A 27,346-nucleotide genomic window follows, 5' to 3' on the forward strand; every position below is an offset into this window, starting at 1 on the left:
CTCATTACACTATGCTGGAGAATATTCGTTCCGTTTCATTAATCTGTAACAACCAAATGTCCCCTAAGGTTTTGGATTTGGAGATGAAATTGGAGTTATCTTTAGTAAGCCTAATGATTTTGCCCCATAGTGTCACTGAGGGGGGAGGGGTTGGGGGCCCAGGGAAGGCACCACATCCCCTTCAAAGGCCTGGAAGATGGTGGCCAGAAACCCGCCTGTCTCTTTTGACCCAAAGATGGGAGAAAATATGAAGATTATCTGAGCATTTTTTTTTATAAAAAGTACAGCCTATTCACTTAAAAATATGTCAAGCTGGTTGGGTAAAAGAGCAAATGGTTATTATCCTGGGAAATGCAGTCGGAACCCAGACAATCCTTCTGGCTACATGTGGGCAATGGGCATGATGTAGAAGTAGGTGGTGAGAAGTGTTTTCCTTCCCAACATTTTCTCCCCTTACCAGTTTCAGTAGACCTGTAGAAGATTTCTAAGATATAATAGTAAGAATCTCATAGATACAAAATTGTGAAAGCACAGAACAACACATCCATCAATCACCTTGGGGACTTACCCAGTACAATCTCATTTGTTTTTTAAAAGGAAAATAGAATGTCTGAGACTCAGACTTTAGATGCTTCTCTGTTGCTGTGTAGAAACTCTGTTGTCTTGGGATTACTAGTGAGGCATACCTCAGGACCATTTTTTTCCTTTTTCTGAAACCAAGTTGTTTAGGTTCATATTCTAGTTTCTTCTAGTTCCAGGTTTCGTGCGCTGTTTCATTCTTTAGCTGAAAATACTTTTATAGCAAGTAGCAAAAGCATTTTCTTTCCCCACAGCCTCTTTGCATGACTCCAATTTGAATATTTAAAAACATCTGGGTAAACAAATTCTTCATAAAAATTTATAAGCCATTGTATTTGAATGGTCCAAGCTGCCCCACCAAGCACCCCACGATCACACGTGAGAAAACCCTTTCATGAGACATATTAGACCCTTAGAGTTGGCATACTGAAGTAACCCGTGGGCAGCAAACTTACTGTGGCAGTACTGGGATCTAGAAGTCAGAGCAGAATGTTGGCGGGGCCATGGTACTTCCCGAGGCATAAGGGAAGGACATTCCCCTGATTTATAGCACCACAGCTTCAGTATATACCATGTAACCATTTTTTCTCTATAGTGCACAGAGTTAAAAAAAACACTCAAGACTCGGGTTGGTGCAAGATGTGTTTGCTTGTACAGTAGGTCGAACTGATGGCCATCTAAGCATGCGATAGAGTTAGCTTAACTCAAATTTCTTTGTACTTAACATTCAGATAATTTTATTTCTCCTATGCTACAACCATTTGTTGTACTTTTACCACACACCTCCCAAAAATGTTCCTGTTGAAACCTAAAATATTATATGGCTTGGTTCTCTATATGCTGATTACTTGAAAGAACATAAACTATGGTTTCTAGAAATACCTTTTACTAAAACCTTGAAAATGTCTCTTCCTTGTTTTCTGTAGGTATTTGAAAATGCAATAGATCCCGGAGCTGTCGCAGAAATTTTAGAAAGTAGGTACTTAAGAGAAAAAAAAAAAAAGACTCATATTAATTCCCAGGTACAGAATTCTGCTGCTTCTGAAGTGTGATATTTCTGTGTTTCATCAATATTTAGATTTAGGGAAACTCTAGGGTGAAATTTTGTTCATGATTTATTTGTTGTTTGTTTGGCTTTTAGAGAAATAATCTTGCTATGTAGTCTAGACTGGCCTGGGACTCCCACCTGTCCCCACTATCCAGGGTCCTGGGATTATAGGCCTATGTCATCACAATAACCTTTAAATTTTAAAATTTATTATTGTTATTTTGTGTGTGTGTGCCCACACAAATGTGAATATGAGTATGAATGTGCCATGTGTACTCAAGACAGTGGACTCTGTTGGTGAGTTGGTTCCCTCCTTTCGTCATGAGTTCTTGAAATGGAACTCAGATCATTGGGCTTCTGTGCCTTTATTTACTGGGTCATCTCCCACCCATCACATCTGCCTTGAATCATTTTTTTTGTTATAAACATTTTTCTCAATATAGATATGAAACCAGATGTGGTGGCACTTGACTGTAACCTTAGCACTTGGAAGGCAGAGGAAAGAAGATCAGGAGTTCAAGGTTAACTCTGATAATATATCTATCTTGAGGCTAGCCTGGGCTATCTAAGACATTGTCTCTAAAACCAACAGCAACAACAACAGTAAAAAACCCTCAAAATTTTATATTATAGATATGATTTTTCTGGATGATATGATTCTGTTTGGTTTTTGTAAACATTAAGTAGATTCTGTTACACCAATCAATTAGATCATTTGATCAATTAGAACATTTTCAATGCCACAAAAAGAAATTCTACACCTGCTAGCAGTTAACTTCCTATTCCCTTTTTACTGTCCTATCAAATGCAAATGTAAGTTTCTCCATCCCAGAGCCCAGATTGTCGTTAAACTCCTATCTCTGTCTTCGGAGAGCTGGGGTTACAGGAATGTGCCACCTTGCCCAGTGAGCAGAGGTCTGCTCATTTTGGATATCTCATGTGAAGGAGTGTGCAAAGCACGTGGGCCTCTCTGATTGGCTTTATTGCTTAACATAATGTTTTTTAAAGTTCTTTTATATTATAGAATTTGCCAACTTCATTCTTTCACATTCTAGTTTTTCTAGTCATCAGTTAATGGACATTTGAGTTGCTTATGCTTTTTAGATTATAGTGAAAATATTTGGATATAATACAGTATAATATAATATGTGACTACTTGTGTATAAGTTTTTATATGGAAATGTGTTCCCAACTCTCTTGGACATGCACATGCATACACATGTACACATACATACAGACATATACACACTCATATCAGTGGATCACATAGTAACTTACAGTATATTTAGAAACTTTTAAGCCTCCTACACTACTTACCAAAGCAGCTGGATCATTTTGCAATGAACCAACAGTGTTTGGAAGGTTCACCGCCCGCCCCACGTTTTGGCCAGTGCTTGTTATCTTGTTGTCATTTTGATTAGTCAAAGCCTGTGGGTATGAAGGGCTTTCTTACCATTGGTTGGATGTCCCTAATAGCTAATGGTGTTGCGTGTACTTTGGAGAAATGCCTGTGTCTGACTTTCACTTAATATGGTGATCTACGGTTATATTTATTTTCTATTGCTAGTAACTTACACTTCTTCTTCTTCTTTATGTCTGTGTGGTGGTTTGAATAAGAATGGCCCCGAAGGCTTATCTGTTTGAATACTTGCCCCTAGTTGGTAGAACGACCTGGATAGAATTAAAAGGTGTGACGAGATGTGTCTCTTCCTCTGCCTTCTGCTTACGGCTCGAGGTGTAAGCTCTCAGCCCTACTGCTCAGCACCATGCCGTGATGGCTGTAGACTCTTACCCTCTGCAACTGTGAATCCACAAATTCAGCGTCTTCTTTTAGAAGTTGCCTTGGTCATGGTGTCTTCTCCCAGCAGCAGAAATATAACCAAGACAATATGAATAAATCTCCACTGGGTATATGCACTGTTTCCTTTATTCATCTTTGATAGCCAGTCGGGTCGATTCCACAGCTTCGCTGTTGTGAATAGTGCCACAGTAACCATGAGAATCTATCGTGGTGTATGCTGCCCTGAGTTCTCTGGGTATGTACCAAGAAGTGGTAAAGCTGGGTAATATGGTACTTTCCCATTTTTTAGTTTTTTGAGGAATCTCTATTCTGACTGGACTAATTCACATCCCCACCAGCAATGTATAACAGTTCCCTCCCTTCCCAGATTTTTAATAACATTTGTTATTTTCTTGATAATTAATTTGACTGGAGTGAGGTAGATGCTTCATGTAGTTTTAATTTGTGTTCTCTTTATACCTAAGGACGTTGAACATTTTTCTTTTCTTTTCTTTTTTTTTTTTTTTTTTTTGAGACTAGGTTTCATGTAGGCCAGGCTGGTCTCAAACTCGCTAAACAGTTGAGGATGTCCTTGATTCCCGATTCCCGTCTCTGCCTCCTTACTACTGGTTTATAGGTGTATCTCACTTGCCCTTCCTCATATGTTCATTGTTCATTTGTGCTTCGTTGCTTGACTATTGTGTGTTCCTTTCATCATCCCGTTGTTGATCATTGGATTTTTGGTGTTAAGGTTTTGGAGTTCTTTATACGTTCTAGACATTAATCCGCTGCCAGATATCTAGATTCTCCTCAGTTGTGTAGGTCTTTTTACTTAGTTTCTATGATTTCAGGCAGTCCTGTGACCTGCCAGTTCTTGGTATGACTCCTTGAGTCACAGAGTTCTTGCCTTTACCCTAAAGTGTTTTCCCTCATACTCTCAGTCTCTTTCTAATGGATTTTTTATACAGGTTGAGATGGAAGAGTCCAGCTCTGTTCTCTGTGTGTGGTTCCAGCAGCATTTACTGAAGAGGTTCTCTTCTCCAGAATAGATTCTTGACATCTTTCCAAACTGTCAGACGGCTCTGTGAGGTCTTGTCCTGGGAGGCTTCGTTTGATTCTATTGCTTGCCTTGCCTTTTCCTGTCCTGTTGCTTTTGTTAGTGTATCTCTGTTGTATAGACTTGAACCAGGCATTGTGATATCCCCACCAGTGTTCTCTTAGCTCAGGATTGCTTTCGCTCTCTTTTTTTGCAAATTTTTTTTTCTTTGTGGTTTCCACATCTTAATCCCATGTGCCTCCCTGTCTCTTCATATCCACCCTCTGTCTTTACAGCCTCCCCCAACAAAATAAAATAAAATTTAAGAGAAAATAAAAAAGAGAAAAAGAAGGAAAAAATGTAGTCGTTGAAGCTGTAGTATGACACAGTGAGTCACACAGTAAGCCCGTTTGTCAATATATCCTTATAAGTGTTCATTGCAGAGAGTCGTTCATCTGGTTCTGGCTACACTGTTGATACTGGACCCTCAGTGGGACTCCTCTTGAATATCTTGTTGTTGCCCTGTGTCATGGAGATCCCGCAGCTTTGGATCTGCAGGAGCAGCTCTTTCATGTGCTCCAGCAGATCATAGATGAGGTGGATATCGGGATGCGTCAACTCAGCCCTGGTTCTGGGTTTGGATAGCTGCAGGCTCGGTCAGTCTGCCAGCTCTCCTCCATTTTTACCACCAGGGTGAGCTCTCAAGTGTTGTCCCAGCTAGTTATGCAGCCAGGAGCAAGGGGCGGGGCTGGATGGTTCTGTCCTCACACCCTCAGGGCCGCCTCACTCACACCTACACCTCCAGGGCCAGCTCTACTGTGCTGCCCAGGTGAGGTGTAGGGGGGGTCTCATCACTACTTGGTAGATGAGGAGGATGGGGCCAGCTCTCCCACCTGTCACAGGCGGCAAGGAGGGAAGGGTATCTCTCCCTGGCCTATGCTAGCACTAGCATACAGCAGATGAGGGGCAGGGCCTGATTCCCCATTCTCATGCCCTCAGGGCAAGCTCGCCTAAGCTCCTGCAGACAGGGTCAACTCTGTTGTGTTGCCAGGGTTAGGTGTAGAACCCATTCTTCGGAGTGCTGTAGCTGATGAGGGTCAGGGCCAGTTCTTCCTAGTGATGCAGCCAGTGAGGGGTGGGGCCAACTCTGAGTAGCCCTATCCTCTTGGCCTTTGGTGGTAACAGGAGCCATGAACCACAGGGTAGCAGGGCCACAGACCCAAACATGGCCCTTGGCAGCAGCCCAGGCCTGTATGTCACCATGACCCTGGGTATTAAGGAAGCCACCCACCTCAGCTTGCTCCTCACTGCCTTCACCCCTTTAGATCTGCCTCTCTCCACAGGACATGAACTATCCTGTCTCTCTCATACCTACCATGTGTTTGCTCACCATGATAGAGCGTGACCCACCATCTTGCTTCCCCAGGCAGGCCGCCCCAGAGAGGTGTGTAGGTCTCCTTCTGATCAGTTGTAATGTGCTTTAGTTATCTTGTGTGTGTGTGTGTGTGTGTGTGTGACTTCCATTTGAATAGTTCTGTGAAGAATGTCACTGAAATTCTGATGGCAATTGGTAGATCACATTTTGTTACAGTGATTTTTATTATATCCTGTCAATCTATGTGAGCATGAGTGTTTTTTTTCATCTTCTGGTTTCTTCTTCAGTTTTCCCCAGTATTTAAAATCTGTTATTATTAGTATATGTATGTGAAAAATGTGCAAGTATGTGCATATCACAGTGTGTGTGCATGCGTGTGTGCGTGTGTACATGCATGTACTATGTGAGTGTGGGTATGTATGTAAAAATCTAAGGATAACTTTAGGAGTTTTTTTTTTTTTTTTTTTTTTTCTGCTGCTTCTGTGGGTTCTGGGGATTTAGCTCAAATCACCAGGTTTGAGTGACACATGCTTTAATCTGCTGAGTCATCCCTCCTGGCCCGAGATTTAAAATTTAGTCTTGTCTTTATTGATAGTATAGATAGCCTCTTTAAAAATAGTTAAATCTCAACCTCATAGAAAAGAAAATGAAAAATACACTTGAACGCATTGGCACAGGAGATCACTTCCTAACCCCAGTAGCACAGATACTGAGAGAAACAATAAATGGGACCTCCTGAAACTAAAAAGCTTCTGTAAAAATATTTAAATCTCATAGGAGCATAGTAAGATACATTTTATGACACATCTGTATGGTCAGACAGCATGGCTTTTAGGCATGCTGAACTTTTTCATTAATGGGTAAGCTTTTCAAGCTTAGAATGAAAAGTATGTTGCTATTTTAGTACTCTATGACTATAAATGCTTTTATTAATGTTTGTCTGTGTGCCATGTGTGTGCATAGGTGCCCACAAAGGCTGGAGAGGGGATTCGATCTTGTGGAGCTGCCTGACATAGGTGCTGGGCATAGAACTTGGGTCCTCTGCAAGAGCTGTGTGCTCTCTTGACTCTGAGCCTTCTTTCCAGCTCTGAATACACCTTCAAGAGACAGGATATACTATACTTTCCAGGAAGTAAAAAGCTAATTTTGTAGCATGCTCATCTTTGCTCCACCCCCTCATTTTATGAAAATCTGCTTCATTGTTGCCGTGGCACTTAAATTATAGTTGTTCTTTGGTGCCCTAGGGACAATGGTTCCAGGACCTCCCACACATACCAAAGTACATTAGTGCCCAAGGACCGTAAGTAAAATGATGTAGAATTTGCTTGTAATCTATGCATGAATGTGTGTGTGTGTATGTGTGCATCTCACAAAATTTGTATTATCTCTGTATTATATACTGTAATGTTGTGTGAAGGTGGTGTTCTGCATTGTTCAGAGAATAAAGAGAAAAGAAAGTGCATGTTCGTATAGATGTGAACACTTTGTAAATGTTTTCTGTTTATAGTTGGTTAAAAGATAGCTATAGGTGCTGTACATAGGGAGCCTGTGGCTATAAAGGGTCAATACTGTTGTTATCAGAGTGTAAATAAGATACAATAGTTTTAGTTTAGCATATATTAAGAAACAAGCAAATTTTCTGAAATATTAAAATCTCATGGGTTTTTTCTCTTTTTTATTTTTTAGGCTTCCTAACCAGGTTTGAATTGATACAGCTGGTGTCTCCAGGTAATATGCCTGTAAACATAGGAGTAAACACATTCCTAAACTAACAATTCACTTTGAAGGATTTTAACATGAACGAATGGGGACAGGATTTCAGTGTTCTTTATGAGTCGTTTCTAATGATCTACTCTATACCATCATCGTTGATAGGTATAAAGAGTTTCAGTAATTTACATGTGTGTGTGTGTGTGTGTGTGTGTGTGTGTGTGTATGTATGAATGTGTGTATTTCTGAGAACTGAACCCGGGCCATCGTACATGTTAGGTAAGCATTGTACCATTGAGCTATACTCTTAGTCTTTTAGAAAATGGTTTTAATTTTGAGGCAAAGTCTCATTGAATCACTTAGGCTAACTAGGAGCTTAAAACCTTCCTGCCTCCATCTCCTGAGTAGCTGGGATTACAAGCATGCACTCCCGTCCAGCTACTTGTGTGTCTTTATAGACTATGAACAATGTGATTATATTGTATTTTGGGCTTTTTTTTCTTAACCTTGTTACCAGAATTGATGTATTTGTCATTTTTAATAGCTATCTATTTCCATAGTATTATTATCCTTAATTGTTATATTTTCTTTGTCTTTCATATAACCATGAAAATTCTTTTTCTTTCTTCTCTTAATATATTCACAGAGTAGAATTCCCAGACTGAACTGTGCCTTGTGAGCCTGGGACAAAGTGGTTCCCAGTGGAATATGCCTGCTCCTCATATCTTGGCTAAGCTGGGCATTATCATTTGAATTTATTACTTTTTAATTGTATGTTAGTTTTGATATATTATATACCATATTTTTTATGATCCCCTCTTTTAGATATGATGTGTAATCCTAAATTTAAATTTTCCTTCTTCAAAGTTTCAATTTTTCCCATAGTATGATTTGTTTTTTTTCCTTCTGGTCATTGTTCTTGATTATCTATGGAATGATGTCTGGATGTGTAGTGATATTTAATTTGTATTTTAATAAATAAAGCTTGCCTGAAGATCAGAAAGTAAAGCAGCCACTTTAGTCAGCCTGTATATACCATCAGTGGTGGCACACTCCTTTAATCCCAGTAGCTAGTTAGCTATAGAGGCCAGACAGTGGTGGCACATGCCTTTAATCCATCTAGGCCCAGCACTAGAGAGGAATATAAAATGGGAGGAGACAGCTCTCAGTCTCAGTCTTATTCTGAGATTCCTGGAGGCAGGATCACCATTTTCATCTGAGGTAGAAGTAAGAGCCAGTGGCTGGCTGCTTTCCTTTTCTGATGTTCAGGCTGAACTCCAGTATCTGTCTCTAGGTTTTGATTATTTGTGCTATATGATGTAAACACTTCCTTTTTCTATAAATTTATATTTTTATTGAAGTCTTAGATCAGTTAAGATAAGAATGAATGTATTTCTCATTTTCATTGTGCCATTTTGATGTTTTCTCAAGTGATCTTACTTTTTTCCTGTGAGAATTACTGAGAAAAGAATACTGACCTGGATAGAAGATGTCTCAGCTAAAGCTGGGGGAGGGGACTGTGACTGAGTAGAGGATTTTTATGAAGGTTGTGGATCTACCCATAATTGGATACCTGGGGCAGGTAAGGGCCCAAGAGAGGGATGTAGAGCTAGGCGCATGCTCCTTGGTTCCTTAGCAAAAGTAGCCCTGGAAACAGATAAGAACTCTACGCTCTGAAAATACAGGGGTAGACCTTCGAATTATTACAGTGTGAATCTAGTGATAGACAATTGGCTATTATGGTATGATCTAGGGATAAGCTCTCAAATATTTTGGTCTGAGTCTATAGATAGATGCTTGACTGTTACAGTGTGAGTGTAGGGATAAATGCTCTGAACATGGACACAGATGTTGTAGTCTGAGTCTAGGTATAGTCATTAAGATACTAGTGTGAATCCAGAGAAAAATTCTTAAATTTGTTGTGTGAATACATTGATGGGCACTCAAATGTTACCTTCTAAATCTAGGGACAAACATCTGAATGTTACGGTGTCGGCCTAGGGATAAACAAGACACTCAGATACTACAGTGTTAATTTGTAGACTATGGTGTGAATCTAGGGATAGATTCTTAAATATTGTAGTATGAGTCTATCCATTCAGGAATTACTTGTTTTGGTAGATAATACAGAGAAATGCCTCCTATCTGCTATTCAGAAATTCTCACTGAATGGCTTTTTTTTTTAAAGACAAAAAATATGACAAGCTAAAACCAGGCCATTGAGTTTTTTCCATAACTTTTTTTCTTGTTTGACCCAATTTTATGTTTAAACATACAACCGTGTGAACTGGCGAGTTAGATTTTATGTTAACAGAATAGGAGCATGTTTATTTTGGTCTTACTTAATTTTGTACTATTTAAAATAAAAACAATATAAAACCACCCAGTGCAAAAATTTCAACTAAGACATGATTATATAGACTAAAACTAAAAAGAACCCATTCATTAGCAATTCTCGACAGATACTTTAATTGACAATTTGCTGTGGATTCTTTTAGACTTTAAAAAATATATTTAATATATGATGTATTGGCATGTATACCTAACTTTAAATAACACACACAGCACCTATATCTAATTATCTGTCCTATACATAGGATACTATGTGTAAATATATTGAATATAAATGTTTGTAATGTACTTTTTAGAATTTTATGTGTTAAACATTATTGTAATTTTTTTTAGTCAAGCTTATGGTGGCTTTGAACCTGTGATCCTCCTGTCTCACCCTGCTGAGTGCTAAGATTTACAAGTCTTTCATGTGACCACATATCTGTCTGTGAGGTTATAAGAATAGTTGCTTGGACATGAAGACTGGGGGATATTCAAACTGACAGCATGCATACTGTTTATAACTCCCAAGTTAACCGTATGCAGAATGGGAGCCTTGTTTTGCACACTCGCTTTTCATCCACAGCCCTCCAATTTCAGCCTGTGATTTCACTGGCATGCAATTTAAATTACTGAAAACAGCAATTTCACTCAGTGTCAGGTACTGTGCATATTAACCAGTTAATTACTTCAGCACGACATATACCAGCAGCCGTGGTCCTTGGTACTAACTAGGTAAAATAAATTTGCTTAAAGTCTCATGTAGGATCGTATGGGCCATTTTTTTTGTTTTGTTTTGTTTTGTTTTTTGTTGTTGTTTTTTGGTTTTGGAGACAGGATTTCTCTTGTAGTCCTGGCTGTCCTGGAACTAGCTGTACACTGTAGGCCGGGCTGGTCTTGAACTCACAAAGAGTCACCTGCCTCTACCTCCCAAGTGCTGGGATTAAAGGTGTGCACCAACCACTGCCCAGCTTAGACAGTGTATTCTTGTGTGATAGTTTTTGCAGCATCTTCAGACACACAGGCAGAGGGCATTTGACCATCATATCAGGGATACAGTAGTGATGCTCAGATCTGTTTGTAGCTTACTGGAGTGACTAAAGAGACACAGTGACTTTGCTCCCAGTCAATGGAGATCAGCCTCCGGCTGTCAGTTCACAAAGGTGTGAGAAAGTGACGGACACAGGGGGGCAGTGTAATACTGTCTGACCGTGAGCTTGGCGTTTGCTTTTTATTAAGCTCCTAAACTAATCCATTCTCTTTGGTAAATTATACCTAGTCAGTATAACTGCAACCCCCCTCTTTCCTGGACACCTGTGTGCTTAGTCAGAGCTCAGTTTTCCACCGCGGTTAGTAATGGTCACTAGAAGGAGCAAGGGAAGATGACCTGCAGACATGGCTTTGAGTTTCTACTTTGCCCCGTGGCACAATGACAACAGCTTTGTTAAACCCTCCGTCTCTAAGAGAGCCCAGTGAGCTTCTCTGCCTGGAAGCATAGTGTTCACTGCCATATGCTCTAGAAATGTAAGATGGTTTTCTAACTGGTGCTGTTACTACATTTCTTATAGTCTCATTCGTTTCCTTCTGGGGAAGAAGTCATTCACCGAAGGCACCGATGACATCACTGTCTAAGTCATCAGCCCATTGAGAACACCGAGGGCTTTCAGCCACTTTACTTGGCCTATAAGATTAGGCAGTCAGAGCCAGGACATTATTTATTGCCTCGGCTCTGAAACATCTCAGTATGTGCTGATGTTTCCATGTTGGCTATGATTTGGGTTACTGAAAAAATGATCAAACTCGGGAGACGGCTTTAAGATACTTGCTAGTTTTCTCACTAGTTCTTCTTTCTTTTTTTTATATTTGTTTATTTATTATGTATACAATATTCTGTCTGTGTGTATGCCAGAAGAGGGCACCAGATCTCATTACAGATGGTTGTGAGCCACCATGTGGTTGCTGGGAATTGAGCTTAGGACCTTTGAAAGAGCAGGCAATACTCTTAACCGCTGAGCCATCTCTCCAGCCCTCTCACTAGTTTTTCTAACCCAGTTTCAGTCTAACTCAGTTACTTTTCTGCTGTAATAAAATCTCTAACAAAAACAACCCAGGAAGGATGACTGTTACAGTTCATCACTGAAGGGAAGTCTCTGGGTCAGATGGTCACATTGCATCTATAGTCAAGAAGCAGAGGGTGATAAATGTTTGTGTTCAACTTGATTTCCTCTTTTTATATAGTCCAGTATCTCAGCCCAGGGAATGGTGCCACCCACAGCAGGCTAGGTCTTTCCACATGTATTAACCCAATCAAGTTAACACCCCACTGGCATGCCCAGACATTAGTCTCCCATATAATTCTGTGTCTCAGTAAGCTGACAATGATGATTAACCATCACAACTCCCCTCCAGTCAACTTGATACCCAAACAAATCACTTTTAAAAAAAGTTTGTTTATGTATCTTATGGATATGAGTACTTTATCTGCATATATGCCTATACAACAGAAGAGGGCATTGGATCCCATTGTGGATGGTTGAGAGCCACCATGTAGTTGCTGGGAATCGAGCTCAGGATCTCAAGAAGAGCAGAGTAACCAGTGTTCTTAACCACTCCAAAGACATCACTTTAAAAAAATTATTTTTGTATATATTTATCTGTGTAAATATAGGCTATGGCTGTGTGCGTGGGTGCTTGTGAAGGCTGGAAGATGGTCTTATCCTCTCAAGCTGGAGTTATAGGCAGTGAGACATCTAACATTAGTTCTGGGAATTAAACTGGGGTCCTCTGGAAAAGTAGGAAGCCATTTTAACCACTGAGTCTCTTCAGGTCCACCCCAACATATTACTTTGAATCCTCATCTTCCATCCCTTGTCTCCAAAGTCTCAAGTTCATCTCAGAATGCAACACAATCTATCTTCAAAAGTTCCCTTGGTCTTTAATAGTTCCAGCGCTTTAAAAGTCCAAAGTATATGTTTGAGACTCAAGGCAATCTCTTAACTATCAGTCCCTATAAAATAATAAAAACCCTGCACACTTCCAACATGGAATGACATAAAATAAATATTCCCATTCCAAAAGTGAAGGAATCAGAGCATGGGAAGGAACGGTCAAAGTCAGACCAAAGTTCAGCAGGGAAAACATCAAACCCTGCAGCTCCATTTCCAGAATCTGGGCACACGATGAAACTGGTTGTGTTCCATCCCTCCAGATATGCAACCTGTAACACACGTAACTTCTCTGCTGGTTTGATTGCACTCCATGCCCACAAACACCCTGGATGGGTATCCTATAGTCACGACCTCTCTAGTGTCCTGGGATCTGCATTGGAGCCTGGTCTCCACATTCATAACTTTACCTTCACAGCTTGATCCAGTGGCCTCCTTGCAAGGGACTCTGATCCTAGAAGACATTTACTGGTCTCAGTTACTCTCGGAAACAATGGAACAAAATATCAGGACACCTTCAGCTCTGCATCTTTCATGACTCTAAAACCATGTCATGTGGATGACTTTTCCAAGTATTGCAGCCAGCTCAAGATGAAACCTGGCTCCCTTGGACTATAGCTGTATCAATTTAAATATGGTAACCCTGGGAAACTTTCCTCCAGGTAGAAGCCTTCAAGGAGTAAGGAACCTTTTCAGTTTAGGCTTTCTTCCCTCCATTATGTCTGCATCTTCATAAGACAAATCTTCTAGTGTGTGGGGTTTTACCCTTCGGGCACCCTTCCTGTTGTCTCAGTGAAGTGATTATCTCTTTAATGATCACAAGTGCTTTCTCACCGAAACCTGAATCTTCCCATCTTGACATTTCCTCCACAAATCTAATTAGTCCTTACCTTTAAATACAACTTCACTGCAAGTTCTCGGGATAAGGGCAGAATGAAACTAGGTTCTTGTTCAAAATGTCACATGAGTGACCGTCTTCCAGTTCCAATGTAGTGAGTGCTTCATGAATTGGGCCTCTACTGTTCGCATTTCTTTCAGCATTTTTGGCATCAAGCCTTGCACTGTAATGGCCCATTAGGCTATCCATATAGTATTGGAGGACTTTCTAGCCCAAAGTTCCAAACTCTTCTGCATTTATCCTGCAAATTAGCTTCAAATACCCAGGAACCACAGATCGGGTTTATGAAATAATAGTCCTACTCTGGTACCAATGCTCTGTCTTATTTTTCTGTTTTTGGGATAAAATATCCTAAGAAAAGCAACCTAAGGAAGGAAGGAAGGAGCCTGTGGCAACTGGCCATGTTACATTCACGGTCAGGAAACAAGGGGTATGTGGTGATTTGGATGAAAATGACCCCCATAGGCTCATAGGAAGTGGTACTAGTTGGAGATATGGCCTTGTTGGAGGAGGAGTGACCTTGCTGGAGTAGGTGTGGCCTTGCTGGAGTGGGTGTGGCCTTGTTGGAGGAGGTGTAGCCTTGCTGGAGGAGGTGTGGCCTTGCTGGAGTGGGTGTGGCCTTGCTGGAGTGGGTGTGGCCTTGTTGGAGGAGGTGTGACCTTGCTGGAGTAGGTGTGGCCTTGCTGGAGTGGGTGTGGCCTTGCTGGAGGAGGTGTGGCCTTGCTGGAGGAGGTGTGTCTCTGGGGGTGGGATTTGAGGTTTCAAATGCTCAAGCTAGGCCTAGCAGCCCTCTTCCTGCTACCTTCTGAGATGTAGCACTCATAGCTACTTCTCCAATACTATGTCTACCTGCATGACCCCATGCTTCTCGCTATGATGATAATGGACTAAGCCTCTGAATGCAAACCAATCCCAATGCTCTCTGTAACAAGTTGCTGTGGTCATGGTGTCTCTTCACAGCAATGGAACTTTGACTAAGACAGGGTGATTTATTCATGCTATTGCTCAGGTTTTTTTTTTTGTTTTGTTTTGTTTTTTTACTTATATAACCCAGCATCCCATCTAGGGAATAGAGTCATTCATAGTGGATGGATCTTTCTTCCTCAATTAAGGAAATTAAAATAATTCTACCCATGAATAGAGGCCTGTTTTCCAGGTGACTCTGGAATCTAGGAATTGGTAATTAATCATCATAAGTCTGTTCTTGTTATTCTAGAGACAGTGAATTAGTTTCTCTATACTTCTCTGGCTTCTTGTTTTTGTTTATTTAAATTCTTTTTTTAATTTAAATTGTTGATAAATAAATGAATAATAATTGAGTAGCTATAATTTTTACATGCAGTGACAAGAACCCAGTGAAAGGAAAGGGAACAGGAGAAGCCTAATGTGCAGTGAGTGCAATATGCCACGGGCCTAGTGTATGTTCCTGCAGGAATGTACCGATGCTAACATAGACCATTGTTAGAATGGTATCATGGAACAATCATGATGATGGCAGAAAATGACTTATATTCTCTTGGCTATTTTTCACGCAATAGCCCAAGGGGCTATGTCTTAGTTTGGGTTTCTATTGCTATGATAAAATACCATGCCCAAAAACAATTTGGGGAGGAAATGGGCATTTTATTTTACTTCCAGGTAACAGGCTATCATGAAAGAAAGTCAGGGCAGGAACTCAAGGCAGGAACCTGAAAACAGGAACTGATGCAGAGGCCATGAAAGAATCCTATTTACTGGCTTGTTCCTCATGGCTTGCTCAACCTGCTTTCTTATAGCTCCCAGGACCACCAGCCCAGGGCACTGTCTACAGTGATCTGGGCCCTCTAACTTCAATCATCAATCAAGGAAATGCACACAGGCTTACCCACAGGCCAATGTAGCACTCTGGGCATGCAGTGAGTTCTCAATGATTGTTTCTTGAATGCGTGGATGCAAAGAAATCATTGAGGACTGAATGGCGAGCAAGAATTAAAAAGATTTTAGAGAGTGTTTGGTCTTTGTAACTTGTTTTAGTGTTGTGGAAAATGAATTTTAAAGAGTGATTGTTTTAAGAGTGACTGATACAAGTAGGTACTTAAGTTATCTCAATTTCACATACATATTTCTTCATGAGTGGAGATAATTGTGTTTACAGAGTCTCTATTATGTGCATACTTCCACGGGTTTGGGAGCCGCATCTTGGGAGGACATTTAAATCAAGGCTATGATTTGATGAGAGGGAGCCAATCATTCAAGGATTTGAGAGAGGAATGTTAAGGGGGAATGTGAATAACAGAGAGATGGCTGTGGGGCATATGCCTGTAATTCTAACACAGGAGGTAGAGGCATAAGGTCAGGAGTTCAAGGCTATCAATTACTGTGTAGCCAATTCAAGGCCTGTCTGAACTTCATAAGGCTGGCCCTGTCTCAAGAAAAGCAACCAACTAAACAAAGAAATAAACCCACACACTCTAGAGGTGACTTTGATATGTCTACAGTCTGGCATCAGGGATGAAATGAAGTAATTAAGAGATATGTCGTTAATGAAGTAGCAGCAATGATTAAAGGCCTGATTTATATAAAATCTTGAAGGCCAATTGAGGCAATAGGTTGTACCTTACTAGTGTTTTGTTTTGTTTTGAGAGTAGGTCTTGGTGTAGCCCTGTTAGTCCTGGAATCTGCTATGTAGATCAGGCTGTCTTGAACTCACAGAGATCTGCCTGACTCTGCCTCTGGAGTGCTGGGATTAAAACTGTTCATCACCATGACAAGTTGTACATGGGTTTTAGTCTGATATGCAGAGAATTCTAATGGAAGATTTTAAGTTGATTGTAGAGGGAAACTTGAAAGAACAGGATCTCCACCAAGAGAAAAGCCCAGCTCAAGCTGTGGAAGTGCTGTGTGGAGACGGGAAGACATCCTCTTCGGTCTACTGTGGTGAAGCTTGTCTGCTAGGCAGGAGTGCAAAGAAATGACATAGGAACAAAAACAGAGAATACCGTATTTTGTGTTTTACAATACACTGACTTTTCTAGAAAAGTATGGGTATTGCATAAATAAAAGAACAATTTTGCTTTTTCGTTGTTTGGCCTTCTACTGAGACCTATTTAGCAGTTTGAAAATCCTAGCACATCTAAACACATCACTATTGCCAGTACTTACATTCTAAAATGAATCCTGTTTCATTAGAAGCCCCATTCCTTTTTGTATTGTAAAATCATACAGCCGTTCTTTGTAACATAATTTTAGGCTCGGATAACCATTAGGTTATTTTTAGCCTAAAGAAATGTCTAGTAGGACATTAGAAAGTCATGCATGATAGAGAAAGTATGCAGGGGTGTCTTGAGCTCCCCAGGACACTGTAGCATTACTGGCCCCTTCTCATAAATGATCTCAACAAATGTCTAAAGCATCTCTGGGTTGATAACATTCTCGCCAAGAACTTCAAGTCTACTTGCTCTCTGGGCCATTGGCACCCTTGTACCCAACTCAAACTATAAACTTTGTGTGAGCAGGATTTGTGTGAGCAGGATTGTGTCTGTCTCATTCCTGTCTGCCTTCAGGGTCTGGCTCAAAATTTGTCTTTGGTAAATATTTGGTGAAGCAAAGGATGGATGGGTGCATGGATGATTGAAAGATGAAGAGATTTATTTTATTTTGTTCAATTTTGTGTAACCGCCTTCCTTTTTTTCAAGAAGACTATCCATGAGCTAAATTATTCACAAGATAAAAAGTAATAGAAATTAATTTATTTTGAATAACAAATATTAGGTTCAAAATGTCTTGTTTGACCTAAGTGCCCTCCCTGATACCATTGGTCTTAGGGTTACTGTGGCTATGATGAAATTCCGTGACCAAAGCAACTTGCAGAAGAAAGGGTTTATTTGGCTTACATTTCCACATCATTGTTCATCATAAAGGGAAGTCAGAACAGGAACCTGGTGGAGGCAGGAGCTGATAGAGGCCATGGAGATGTGATGTTTATTGACTTTCTCTCTGTAGCTTGCTCAGCCTCCTTTCTTATACTTAAAGAATCCAGGACCACCAACCCAGGAGTGGTACAATCTACAATGAGCTAGGTCCTCCCACATCAACATCCCCTATAGGCTTACCTATAGCACAATCTCAAGGAGGCATTTTCTCAGCTGATGCTCCCTCCTCTCAGATGACACAATTGTCAGGTTGACATAAAGCTAACCAGCACACCATCTGAACATTTATTTTGTTAAAGTTGAGGCATGTAGAATACATTTGCTTATGATTTTTCTTCTTTCCTTCTAGCATGGGAAGAGCTGGCCTACTATGAAGAAAACACACGAGATTTTCTGTTCCCTGAGCCCAAGCTGACATCTTCACACCTTGGCATGTATAGGGAGGTGCTTATGAAGACACCAATAGGTTTTCCAGTGAGTGACCCTGCACACTTGGGCTTCTACAGGGAAAGAACTTCTTGGGCCCTGAATATTTTAGTGTTGACAGGGTTGGTCTTGGGCAGGTAGCTTTGTCTTGCTTAGTTACCTCGGTTCTGTTTTCATCCATGGTCAGATGCCCAGCTTATGACATCAAACTATACTGATTTCCACTATTGATCCCAAGGCTGAAAGTTTTATTCTCTAACTAAACTGTATCATTGCAATAGTCAGTTGTCACACAATGTCCCAAAAGGTTCCTCTTTCAACTTATCGCAGATTGTCAGAAGATCTGTTTGATCATAGCTTTTTTCACTAAATAGGGTAATGACAGAAATGATATTATCTTACATTTGTTTTATGCCCTTCAAACTTTTACATTTTTAGTCATTCTCTACCTAATAATTTACAAATTCCTCAAGGCTGGTATTGTTGAGCAGGTTCCCTTTGGCCGAGGGGCACTGATAGAGGTGGACGCTATTGAGGAGCCATGCATGGTGTGGCAGATAGGCAGCTGATAGTCTCGAGGCATTTGTCTGAACCCAAATTCAAGACATTCATTTTTATATTATGGTCCATGATTTCTGTCTCTTTTTCTTTTCTTTCTTCTTCTTTTTTTTTTTTTAGTAGATTTTTATGTCTTTTGGATGACCTCTTCTTTAAGGGCCAAGTGCTTGTGAATTATTAAAAGTATTTCTACACTGGTCTTTCTTTCTTTCTTTCTTTCTTTCTTTCTTTCTTTCTTTCTTTCTTTCTTTCTTTCTTTCTTTCTTTCTTGCTGTTTTATTGTGTAGTGAAGTTACTGCCCTGCTGAGAATCTTCAGAGGGTGCGATTGTTCCTTCAGTGCTACTGATGACTGATACGCCAGGCACAAACATTCATCCAAAGTGGTCCTAATCAGAATTCTGAATGCCTATAATTTTAAGCCCTGCCTGTTATTCCTAAAATCACTTATTTTATTTTTCTGACATCATCTTCATGTATTTAAGTCCATGGCACCTGTGAGATGCTCCCCTTTATTTCTTCAAGTTATTGGCATGTTGCCCTTCAGAACTGAAAAGGGAGTTAAAGTGGATGGGAACTGGCCTAAGGAAATGCTCAGAATTCTCAGTTACATAAGAGTCATCTTCAAACTCAAAACAAGGAGAAACATTTAATTTTTCTTCCAGTGTCACTCGCCTGTTGAATGTTCTGGGCATGAATAGAAAGACTAACCTATATGAAGTTGTATTTATAGTTGTTTATAGATGGAGGGGATTATCAGGGAAAAAGTTTTAAAATGCATTGAAATACCTTCAGGACTCAGCATCATTTCTTGTAATTCAGTTTATCAAACTCTATGAACAATTTGATAGATAGACAAAAAAGAGAGAGTGGTTCAATTCCTCCAGAACATTTCACAAATCAAAATCAAACCACTTGCTAGGGCTTCAGGAGCAATTGATGCCCGTGGTGTGTGCCGAGCTATGTGTCTGGCGTGTGCCGAGGTCACAGCATGGATCCTCTTGTCCTGTCATCCTGGGGAGAGACTGTGATTCCTTTCTCCATCGCATCGCATCAGACACGTACTTGGACCCACAGGGTTTACAGTCTTAGACCCAAACCCGATGCTACTTCTCTTGCATTTATTTCCATTCTCTCTTCTCAGTGTTCATTGCTGCTGTGGAAAATGAGAAGGAATGGCCTGAATGGGTCGGGCACACCAGTCACCTGCTGGCGGCGTCTTATCAGTTCCTTAACAATTAGATTGGTTTTCCCAACGGTAGTGGGATTTTTCTCTGTATTCCCACACATTGTGGTTTTACTCCACTTTATACCTCAGCAGTCATTTGGATGATAAAACACCACGCCCAATAAATAGTTTGAGAATAGGCCTGATGAATATAAATGTTTGATAGAAGACGAAAGCCAATTTTTCCAAGGCAAGTAGGCAGGAAAGGAGACCTGCCCCTCCCCCTTACTAATCTCATTTTCCTGTTCCTGTATTTCAGATAGAGTAGTTAGCAGCATGGACATTGGAGTGTAGATGCCTATGTCCAATTATCAGCTCTGCCACTGCCAGCCTGACAAGCTACATAAACTGTCTGAGCTCATTCAGGTCCAAATGAAAATTTTATTAGGACCCACTTCACAGGGTTGTGTTAGGAGTTATGAGTATGTATTCCAAGTTGGTTTAGGCCTCGACTTAGTATAGCTGACACATGATATACGTGTTCAGCTCTTCTTACTCTGTACATTTTTAAAAAGGTATTCTGATTATGCTGAGTACAGAAGGACATTTGGGTTCTTAGTGGATTTCCAGTGAAGAAGAGATGGGCAAGATAATTGTTTCCAGTAATTTTATTTGCTTCTCTTTATGTTGTCTTATTTTTTAGGGCATTGCTCCCAAACTAGAGTTTTCTACAAGGACAGCCATCCGAGAATGTGTGTTCCCACACAGAAACAGATTTTTTGTAAGTATAATGAAAAGGGCAATGACAGAAATGACAAGAGCCCTCGCCCCCAATTTAAAGACTCTTGGCCTGAACTCAGTTTGCTGAGTTTACATGAAACTGAACATACTGTAACCTGGGCAGTTTTTTGCTAGTGTTAATTTCTGTATTCAAACCATTGGCGCAGGCTGTCCCATTAGAGTGCATTTGCTGTGCCTTCAGTGGTGCTGTTCAAGAGAATGATGGTTAGTGATGGTGTCAATCAGAATGGGAGACCATTAGCTCCTCCTACCCCCACCCTGGACCTATCATATACACACCAAACAGAATGGGAGACCATTGGCTCCTCCTTATCCCCACCCTGAACCCATCACAGGCACACCAAACAGAATGGGAGACCATTAGCTCCTCCTTATCCCCACTCCCGACCCATCACAGACACACCAAACAGAATGGGAGACCTTTCACTCCTCCTTACCCCCACCCCCGACCCATCACAGACACACCAAACAGAACAGCTGGAAGAACAAAAAGAAGCCCGACAGAGTCTTTGCTACAGTGTCATTGAGCTGAGGTGGGATTTCAGCTAAGATGGTTGCTTATTCACAGAGATATTTTAAAAACCATTTTAAGCTGGCCATGGTGACACACATCTGTAATCTTAGCCCTTGGGATGCTGATGTGGGAGCTTGCTCCTGTTGAAGGGCAGTCTCGGCTACATGGTGAAACTCTGACTCTAAGACACAATACCTTCAGTTCTGTGCACAGAGCAACGCTAATTACTTTTAATGCACTCCTTGAAGTGAAACAGTCGGGTCCACCTGTACATGCCATTCATGCTTCTCGGTGTCTGTGGTCTGCCTGGGCTCGGAGTGTGTCTGTGTGCATCTGCCTTCTCAAGCTGTCCCCAGCACAAATAAACCTAACTGTTATTACTTAAAATGTGTGATTTTACTGAATTACACATACTGATTATGTTAAATGGTAGATTAGGTAAATAAATACCTTTCTTTAAAGGTTTCTTCTATAAATCTGAGGCAGTCTTTTTAGTTTTTAAATGTTCAATTAATTATTATAGTCTTGATTGAATTATCTTTTGTTCCAATAATATTTTTGGCTGGAAGTAGAGCTCATGGACAGAGTCCCTTCCAAGCATGGTCAAGACCTAACGAGAAGAAACAGCGTGACAAATCTGTTTGTTTGTTTTCTGCTCTCAGGAGGAGAACTGTAAACCCCAAAAGCCTTTATCAAAATCACACGGGCAAAGAACTCCCACAAATAACAGAAGAATGAAGCAGAAGGAGAAAAGTCCTGACCGACTTCCCAAAGGCACACAGGCCCGGGTCCCCTCCCCGTCTTCCCCTAGATGTCTCTTCCAGCACCAGCCGACTCAGCAGAACCTTGGAAAAAGCTTCAGGCTCCCTGAAACAAGAAAGCCTCCATTTGTGGTTAGACATGTGAGCTTGAAGCGATTTTTCAGAGTAACTTGTTGCAGTGAGGATGCTGATAGGAGCGGGAGAAAGAAGCGTTGGGCCATGCCAACACATGGCCATAGTGACTACCGAGGGAATTCAAATGAATAATAGCTGTCATTAAATGATGTTCAGCTTCCAGTGTCATTGTTAGGCAATGTCTATAAAGGCCTCTCAGAGGGAATTTGCTCAATCTCCCCATTTTTAATTTTAGAACATTATTGAGTATGATGTTCGTAAATAACTCACCATTACTCAGAGGTGCCTGTGAACTGCCAGGAACCGAAGATGTCAATCAAAGGTTGGCTGATAAGGTGTCTCAATTCAAAGTGAAGGTCCAGCCCTTTATAAGAAACAGTTTTCGCCTTCTCAATGAGATTGATGCTCAGTAGCCAAATGCTGAGCAGGGACAAGATGTCAGTGGGGGAAAAAGCAAGGATGGGCCTCACTCAAAGAACCTTCTGAATCTTAGTCACCAGAAGCAGTGAGCATGATTAGTCACTGTAGTCCTTGTGGCTATCTTGAAAATTTGCTTTTAATTACTGTATTATAAAATAGACATTGACTCATCAGTGTAATAAAAGGAATATCTAAAGTCAGGTGTTGCGATATACCCTTATAATCCCAGCACTTGGGAGGCTAAGGCAGGAGGATAAACATGAGTTTGAGGCTAGCCTGTGCTGCATAGCCTGTTTCAGGAAAATTTGAGCTACTGAGTTACACACACACAGCCACAAATCATTAATTTGATTATTTTCTTCAGTTTTTGTATTCATAGTCTTTATGTTTTCCATGAAACTGTCTGTAACTATAGTAAACAGAGGTTTATCTGTCCTGCCTTGTTCCATAGCCACTTCTAAATAATCATTCAAAGGCTTAATATTAATTACAGAATGTTTAGCCTATAATTTAGGCTTATTACTAACTAGCTCTTATATTTAAATTAACCCGTTTCTATTAATCTATGTATTACCACATTTCTATGGCTTTTACCAGTCTGCTGGCATCTTGTTTCTTGGGCAACTGGCTCCAGTCTCTTTCGACTTTGCTCTTCCCTCTCCGTGTATTCAGTTTGGCTTTCCCACCTAGACACATTCTGCCTTGCTAAAGGTCAAATTAGCTTTATTATCAACCAACGAGAGCAACATATATTCACAGGGTACAGAAGGGTTATCCCATAGCAATATATAGATACATCAAATTAACATTTTTGGTATTTCATACCCTCCGTGAACTCTATCACACATCCCAGTTAGTGACTATCTTCGGAATGTTAATGATGGATAAATTGTTGACATTTTCACTTAAAGTCACTAGAAATTATGATTGTGAATTTGACACAGGTTGTGAGGTGGGGTAAATCTCAGTCTAGGCACTGTTGAGATTTTTGTGTGTAATTTGTTTCTAGGTAGAATTGAGCTTTCTGGCTAGAAAACACCCACTAGCTAATCTCCAAATAAGAACTATTCATAGACACAGAAATACTAAATGGCTGTTTTCTTTTTGTTGCTCTTGGTAAAGATGCTGGCAAAAAATGTAGTAACCTATCGTTAAATATGGCTCCGTAGATGTGTTGGTAGCTTGCATTTATTTTGGACAGTGTGACTCGTTCTTTTCCATACTCATGCTTATCAAATGCAGTCCCTGTAACCGTGGAGTAATTCATCTTGTAAAAACAATGGTTAGATTTCTTATGGAGTGAAAAATCCAATTTCTATTGTTTAACAAATCATCACAGTTTTGACTGTATGCTCAGCTCTTTTATAGCTCATTGTACATACTTGATTAGCCAGATTTTCTGATCGTGTGTGAGGCATCCTTAATAGAGGCATTAAAATTTAGAGAACTTGCGTCTGGAGAGGTGGCTCAGCAGTTAAGAGCATTGGCTGTTCTTCCAGAGGACCCAGGTTCAATTCCCAGCACCCACACAGCAGTTCCTGTTGGTAACTCCAGATCCAAGGGATCTGATGCCCCCTTCTGGCCTCTGTGGACACCAGCACACATGTAGTACATGGACATACATGCAAACAAAACACTCATATACATTAAAAAGTTTAAATTAAAAATCAAAAAAACATAAGCAGTCTGTTTCTTGACTTTCAATAAACACTAGTCTGCTTTGCTGAAAAAAATAAAAATTTCAAAGTCCACTTCAAAACTTTAAAATTTACGCTGTAGAAGAATCTCTTTTTCAAGCATTTGACCTGCTTCTGCAGGTCATGTTGGCCAGTTTTTGTCTTAGGAAGCATGGCCTGTCACTTGAAGTAAGAGAGTAGTCACTGCTATTGTGGGCTTTCTTGATTCACTTTGGTTTTGAGACAGGATTTCTCTCTGTAGCCCTGGCTATCCTGGAACTTGTTCTGTAGACCAGGCTGGCCTTGAACCTCAATCTGCCTGCCTCTGTTGGGATCAAAGGTGTGTGCCACAATTGCCAGGCTCTATTGTGTTTTAAAAGAATCTAGATTGGAGGAGAATCTGAATGGTGAGTCTCTTGTTTTTGGAATACTCTGTGCGGTCCAAAGGATTCTGGGCCAGGCGTGGTGGCTCACACCTTTATCCCAGCTCTCAGGAGGTGAAAACTCTGTGCTGCCTTTTATCAACCCTCAGTTCTCTGCGCTCACATTTGACACTCACCCTCAGATTTAGCCTCGCTGGAGATGGTGGGCATAAAATGTACCATATTCTGAGACTGTGATTTAGGCTATTTTCCAAGGGTCTCTCTGAATGGGGGTAGGGGAGGCATTGTGGGTAGTGAGAAGGTAGTCCAAGCTACTGCAGGAAGAGTCTTACATGTCTCCTTCACTTTCAGGTGGACAGTGAAAACCCCTTTGGTGAAAGCAGTTTGGAACATCACTTACCGAAGTCCAGAAGAAAAAAATCGAAGTTTTTAGACTTCGCTCTTCCAATGAGAAGAGGTACTTGAGTTTCTCGTTACTAACATCCCTTTACTGAGGACAAGTGCATTCCACTTAGCATCCTTCGTTCTGAGGAACTACGAGTTAGGTTGGAAACTGTGAACCTGTCTCTCTGGGTCTCTCAAAGCCGAGACATTCCCATGGGCAGAGGCCACTAAGAAGCAACTTACTTTCAAGACGCCCTCAGTACTTGCAGGGGACTGAGCTGGGTGGTGTGACTGAGCGCATGTGGCCACAGCCCACGGCTAGGCTGGCAAACAGGCAGCACTTCCTCCTGGCGTGAACTCTTTGCGAAGGCGTGGCTGACAGTTAGCAAACACGTTGTTTGTTTTTGCCATTTTTCCGAGGACGAAGGAGCAAGACACTGATAGTGGTCATGACGCTTGCTGACGGATTCCACGTTAGTTAGTGAGGAGGGAGCCAGCTCTCGCAGCATTTGAGATCCACTTGAGAACGATGTTGAGGACCTGAAAGGGCTTTGATTGACATGGATGATGGCTAGCCACATTTAGCATGCTAGAAATTGAAACTGAGTGATTGTAAAATGTAACACAGTGAGAAAGTCACTGGCCATTAGGATAATACTGTTACAGTGCGCCGTGCTGGCATTTGTTACACTGTGGGAGAATGGGAGGAATGCATCCTGTCTTCGTGTAATTATGAATGCAGGATTTAATCTGGAGGTTTCACCAGGACACCCCCATTAAGGTTCCTGGACTGTACATTACTAATTGACAGTGTCTGGGGTAAGACACTCCCGGTGGGCTTTGACCTCAGGACTGAAATGTGTGAGTCTGTCCCCAGTGAAGGTCATGGCAGCTTGCCTGGAGTTCTTAGTCTGGACAGGGCTGGTGATGATCCCTTCTGTTACCCCGTGGCGGGACTAGACGTGGGATAGTCTTACAGTGGAGTTCCCCGTGTTCGGCTTGACAATTTGTACTTTGAAAAGACAGCCGAGCGTTGTGGAGGTAACTCAGACCAGACAGAGTGACTGATAACCGCTGACCTGGACAGCGTGGGGCTGGGAGGAGAAAATGCTTCATCGTCTCTGACATTTAATTTAAGCGCTGCGATTGAAAATCACTGGTGCAGCCCATAAAAGCAGGGCCATCTCCCCTGTCACAGCAAAAGCAAGCAACAGCAAATGTCCTTTCCTGGAAGGACAGTGGGGGCTTGCTTGATGCTCGTTTGCCTCCGATGGTGGCATACACCATGCTTCTCTTGCTCCTGGTGGGTGAGGACGTTTCCTGACGTTATGAGTATGAGTCTCTCACACCAAGCTGTTAGCAGAGCTACAACCTCCGGATGTTCAGCTCTCTGGACTGAGGTCCTGGAATCCCTGGGGCTCCAGGCCATCTCTATGCTTAGGTCACCCCCAGATCTATGGGAGAATAAAGCCACCCCTCTAAGACTCTGTGTGCCTCTGAGCCAGCTGGGGCTCCTGTTGAACTGCACATCTTGATAAAGTGCTGGGATGGGGCCTGGGTCCTTTTCTCACAAGCTTCCAGGAGGTCCTTGTGCTGCTGGGCCTTGGATTGCCCCTTGAGAAACAAGGGCCAGCAGCAGAACAGATGTTAATGCAGTTCTGATCTCGTCGCAGGGGAGTGCCCAGGGAGTCTCTAGGCCTGGATTGGTTGCAGCTACTTGGCATCGCTGATTCCCTGTCCAGTTTAGTGTGTTGGCGGTTGTGTCTTTTCCAGAACCATGTGTACACACACAGATAAGTGTGCCCAGATAGGGATGGTGTCAGGCTGTAAAAATCTCTGTTCTTCCTTATTGCATCTGGTGGTGTAAGGGGACGATAAATCTGGAGAGCATTTTGTCGTTAAACTTAAGGAAAAATCCACTTGCTTGGCAGTTTTTTAATGTGTTTTTGTTACTTTTGGAGTTTTTTGTTTTTGTTTTGTATTGCAATATTTTGTTTTGTTTTGGAGTTAGGGCCTTGTATGTGTTAGGCTATTGCTTTGCTTTCTGGTCGTCCTTGCCACTCACTAGTATGGGATCTACTTACCTCTCATAGACATTTAGGGCAATGACAATGATTTGCGGTTTGGATGTGCTGGGTTTCTCTGTGTTCTTAGGTATTACTTGCTTGATGTCACAGCCATGTTTCCCTTAGACAAGTATACTCAAGGGCTTCCATGTTAACTGATCTCCAGAAACCAACCAAGACTCACACAGCAGAGTATAGGAATTTTATATTAGATCCACAGGGTCTTCTTCCAGGCTCTGGGCATCTGGACAGATAGGTTTTCTCCGTTTAAGGCTGTATGGGTACTGACCTTCCGCTCCATGGCATGTTTGTTGCCCCCAGCCCCTTTCCAACTGGGCTGTTATTGAAAATACAACCTGACTGTGGACCCCAAGAAGACAGAAAGTTCCCTAGAATTGCAGTGTCCCAAGAGAACTCAGTTGCAAGCTTGTATTTTTTTTTTT

At 41.3% G+C, this 27,346-nt stretch overlaps 1 protein-coding gene across 3 annotated transcripts in view; it reads left to right on the forward strand.

The window, feature by feature from the left end:
• Positions 1–27,346, forward strand: part of Spata6l (spermatogenesis associated 6 like) — a 48,889-nt gene that overhangs the window by 7,914 nt on the left and 13,629 nt on the right. For all 3 annotated transcript variants that reach the window (XM_057778814.1, XM_057778815.1, XM_057778816.1), the window contains 7 exons: positions 1,506–1,554; positions 7,044–7,118; positions 7,505–7,546; positions 17,963–18,087; positions 20,467–20,544; positions 21,741–21,980; positions 24,805–24,910. In XM_057778814.1, coding sequence (XP_057634797.1) covers positions 1,506–1,554; positions 7,044–7,118; positions 7,505–7,546; positions 17,963–18,087; positions 20,467–20,544; positions 21,741–21,980; positions 24,805–24,910 — 715 coding nt within the window. The remainder of the gene's footprint in view (positions 1–1,505; positions 1,555–7,043; positions 7,119–7,504; positions 7,547–17,962; positions 18,088–20,466; positions 20,545–21,740; positions 21,981–24,804; positions 24,911–27,346) is intronic.

Source organism: Chionomys nivalis, chromosome 8 (assembly GCF_950005125.1).
Source record: "Chionomys nivalis chromosome 8, mChiNiv1.1, whole genome shotgun sequence".
Lineage (NCBI taxonomy): Eukaryota > Metazoa > Chordata > Mammalia > Rodentia > Cricetidae > Chionomys > Chionomys nivalis.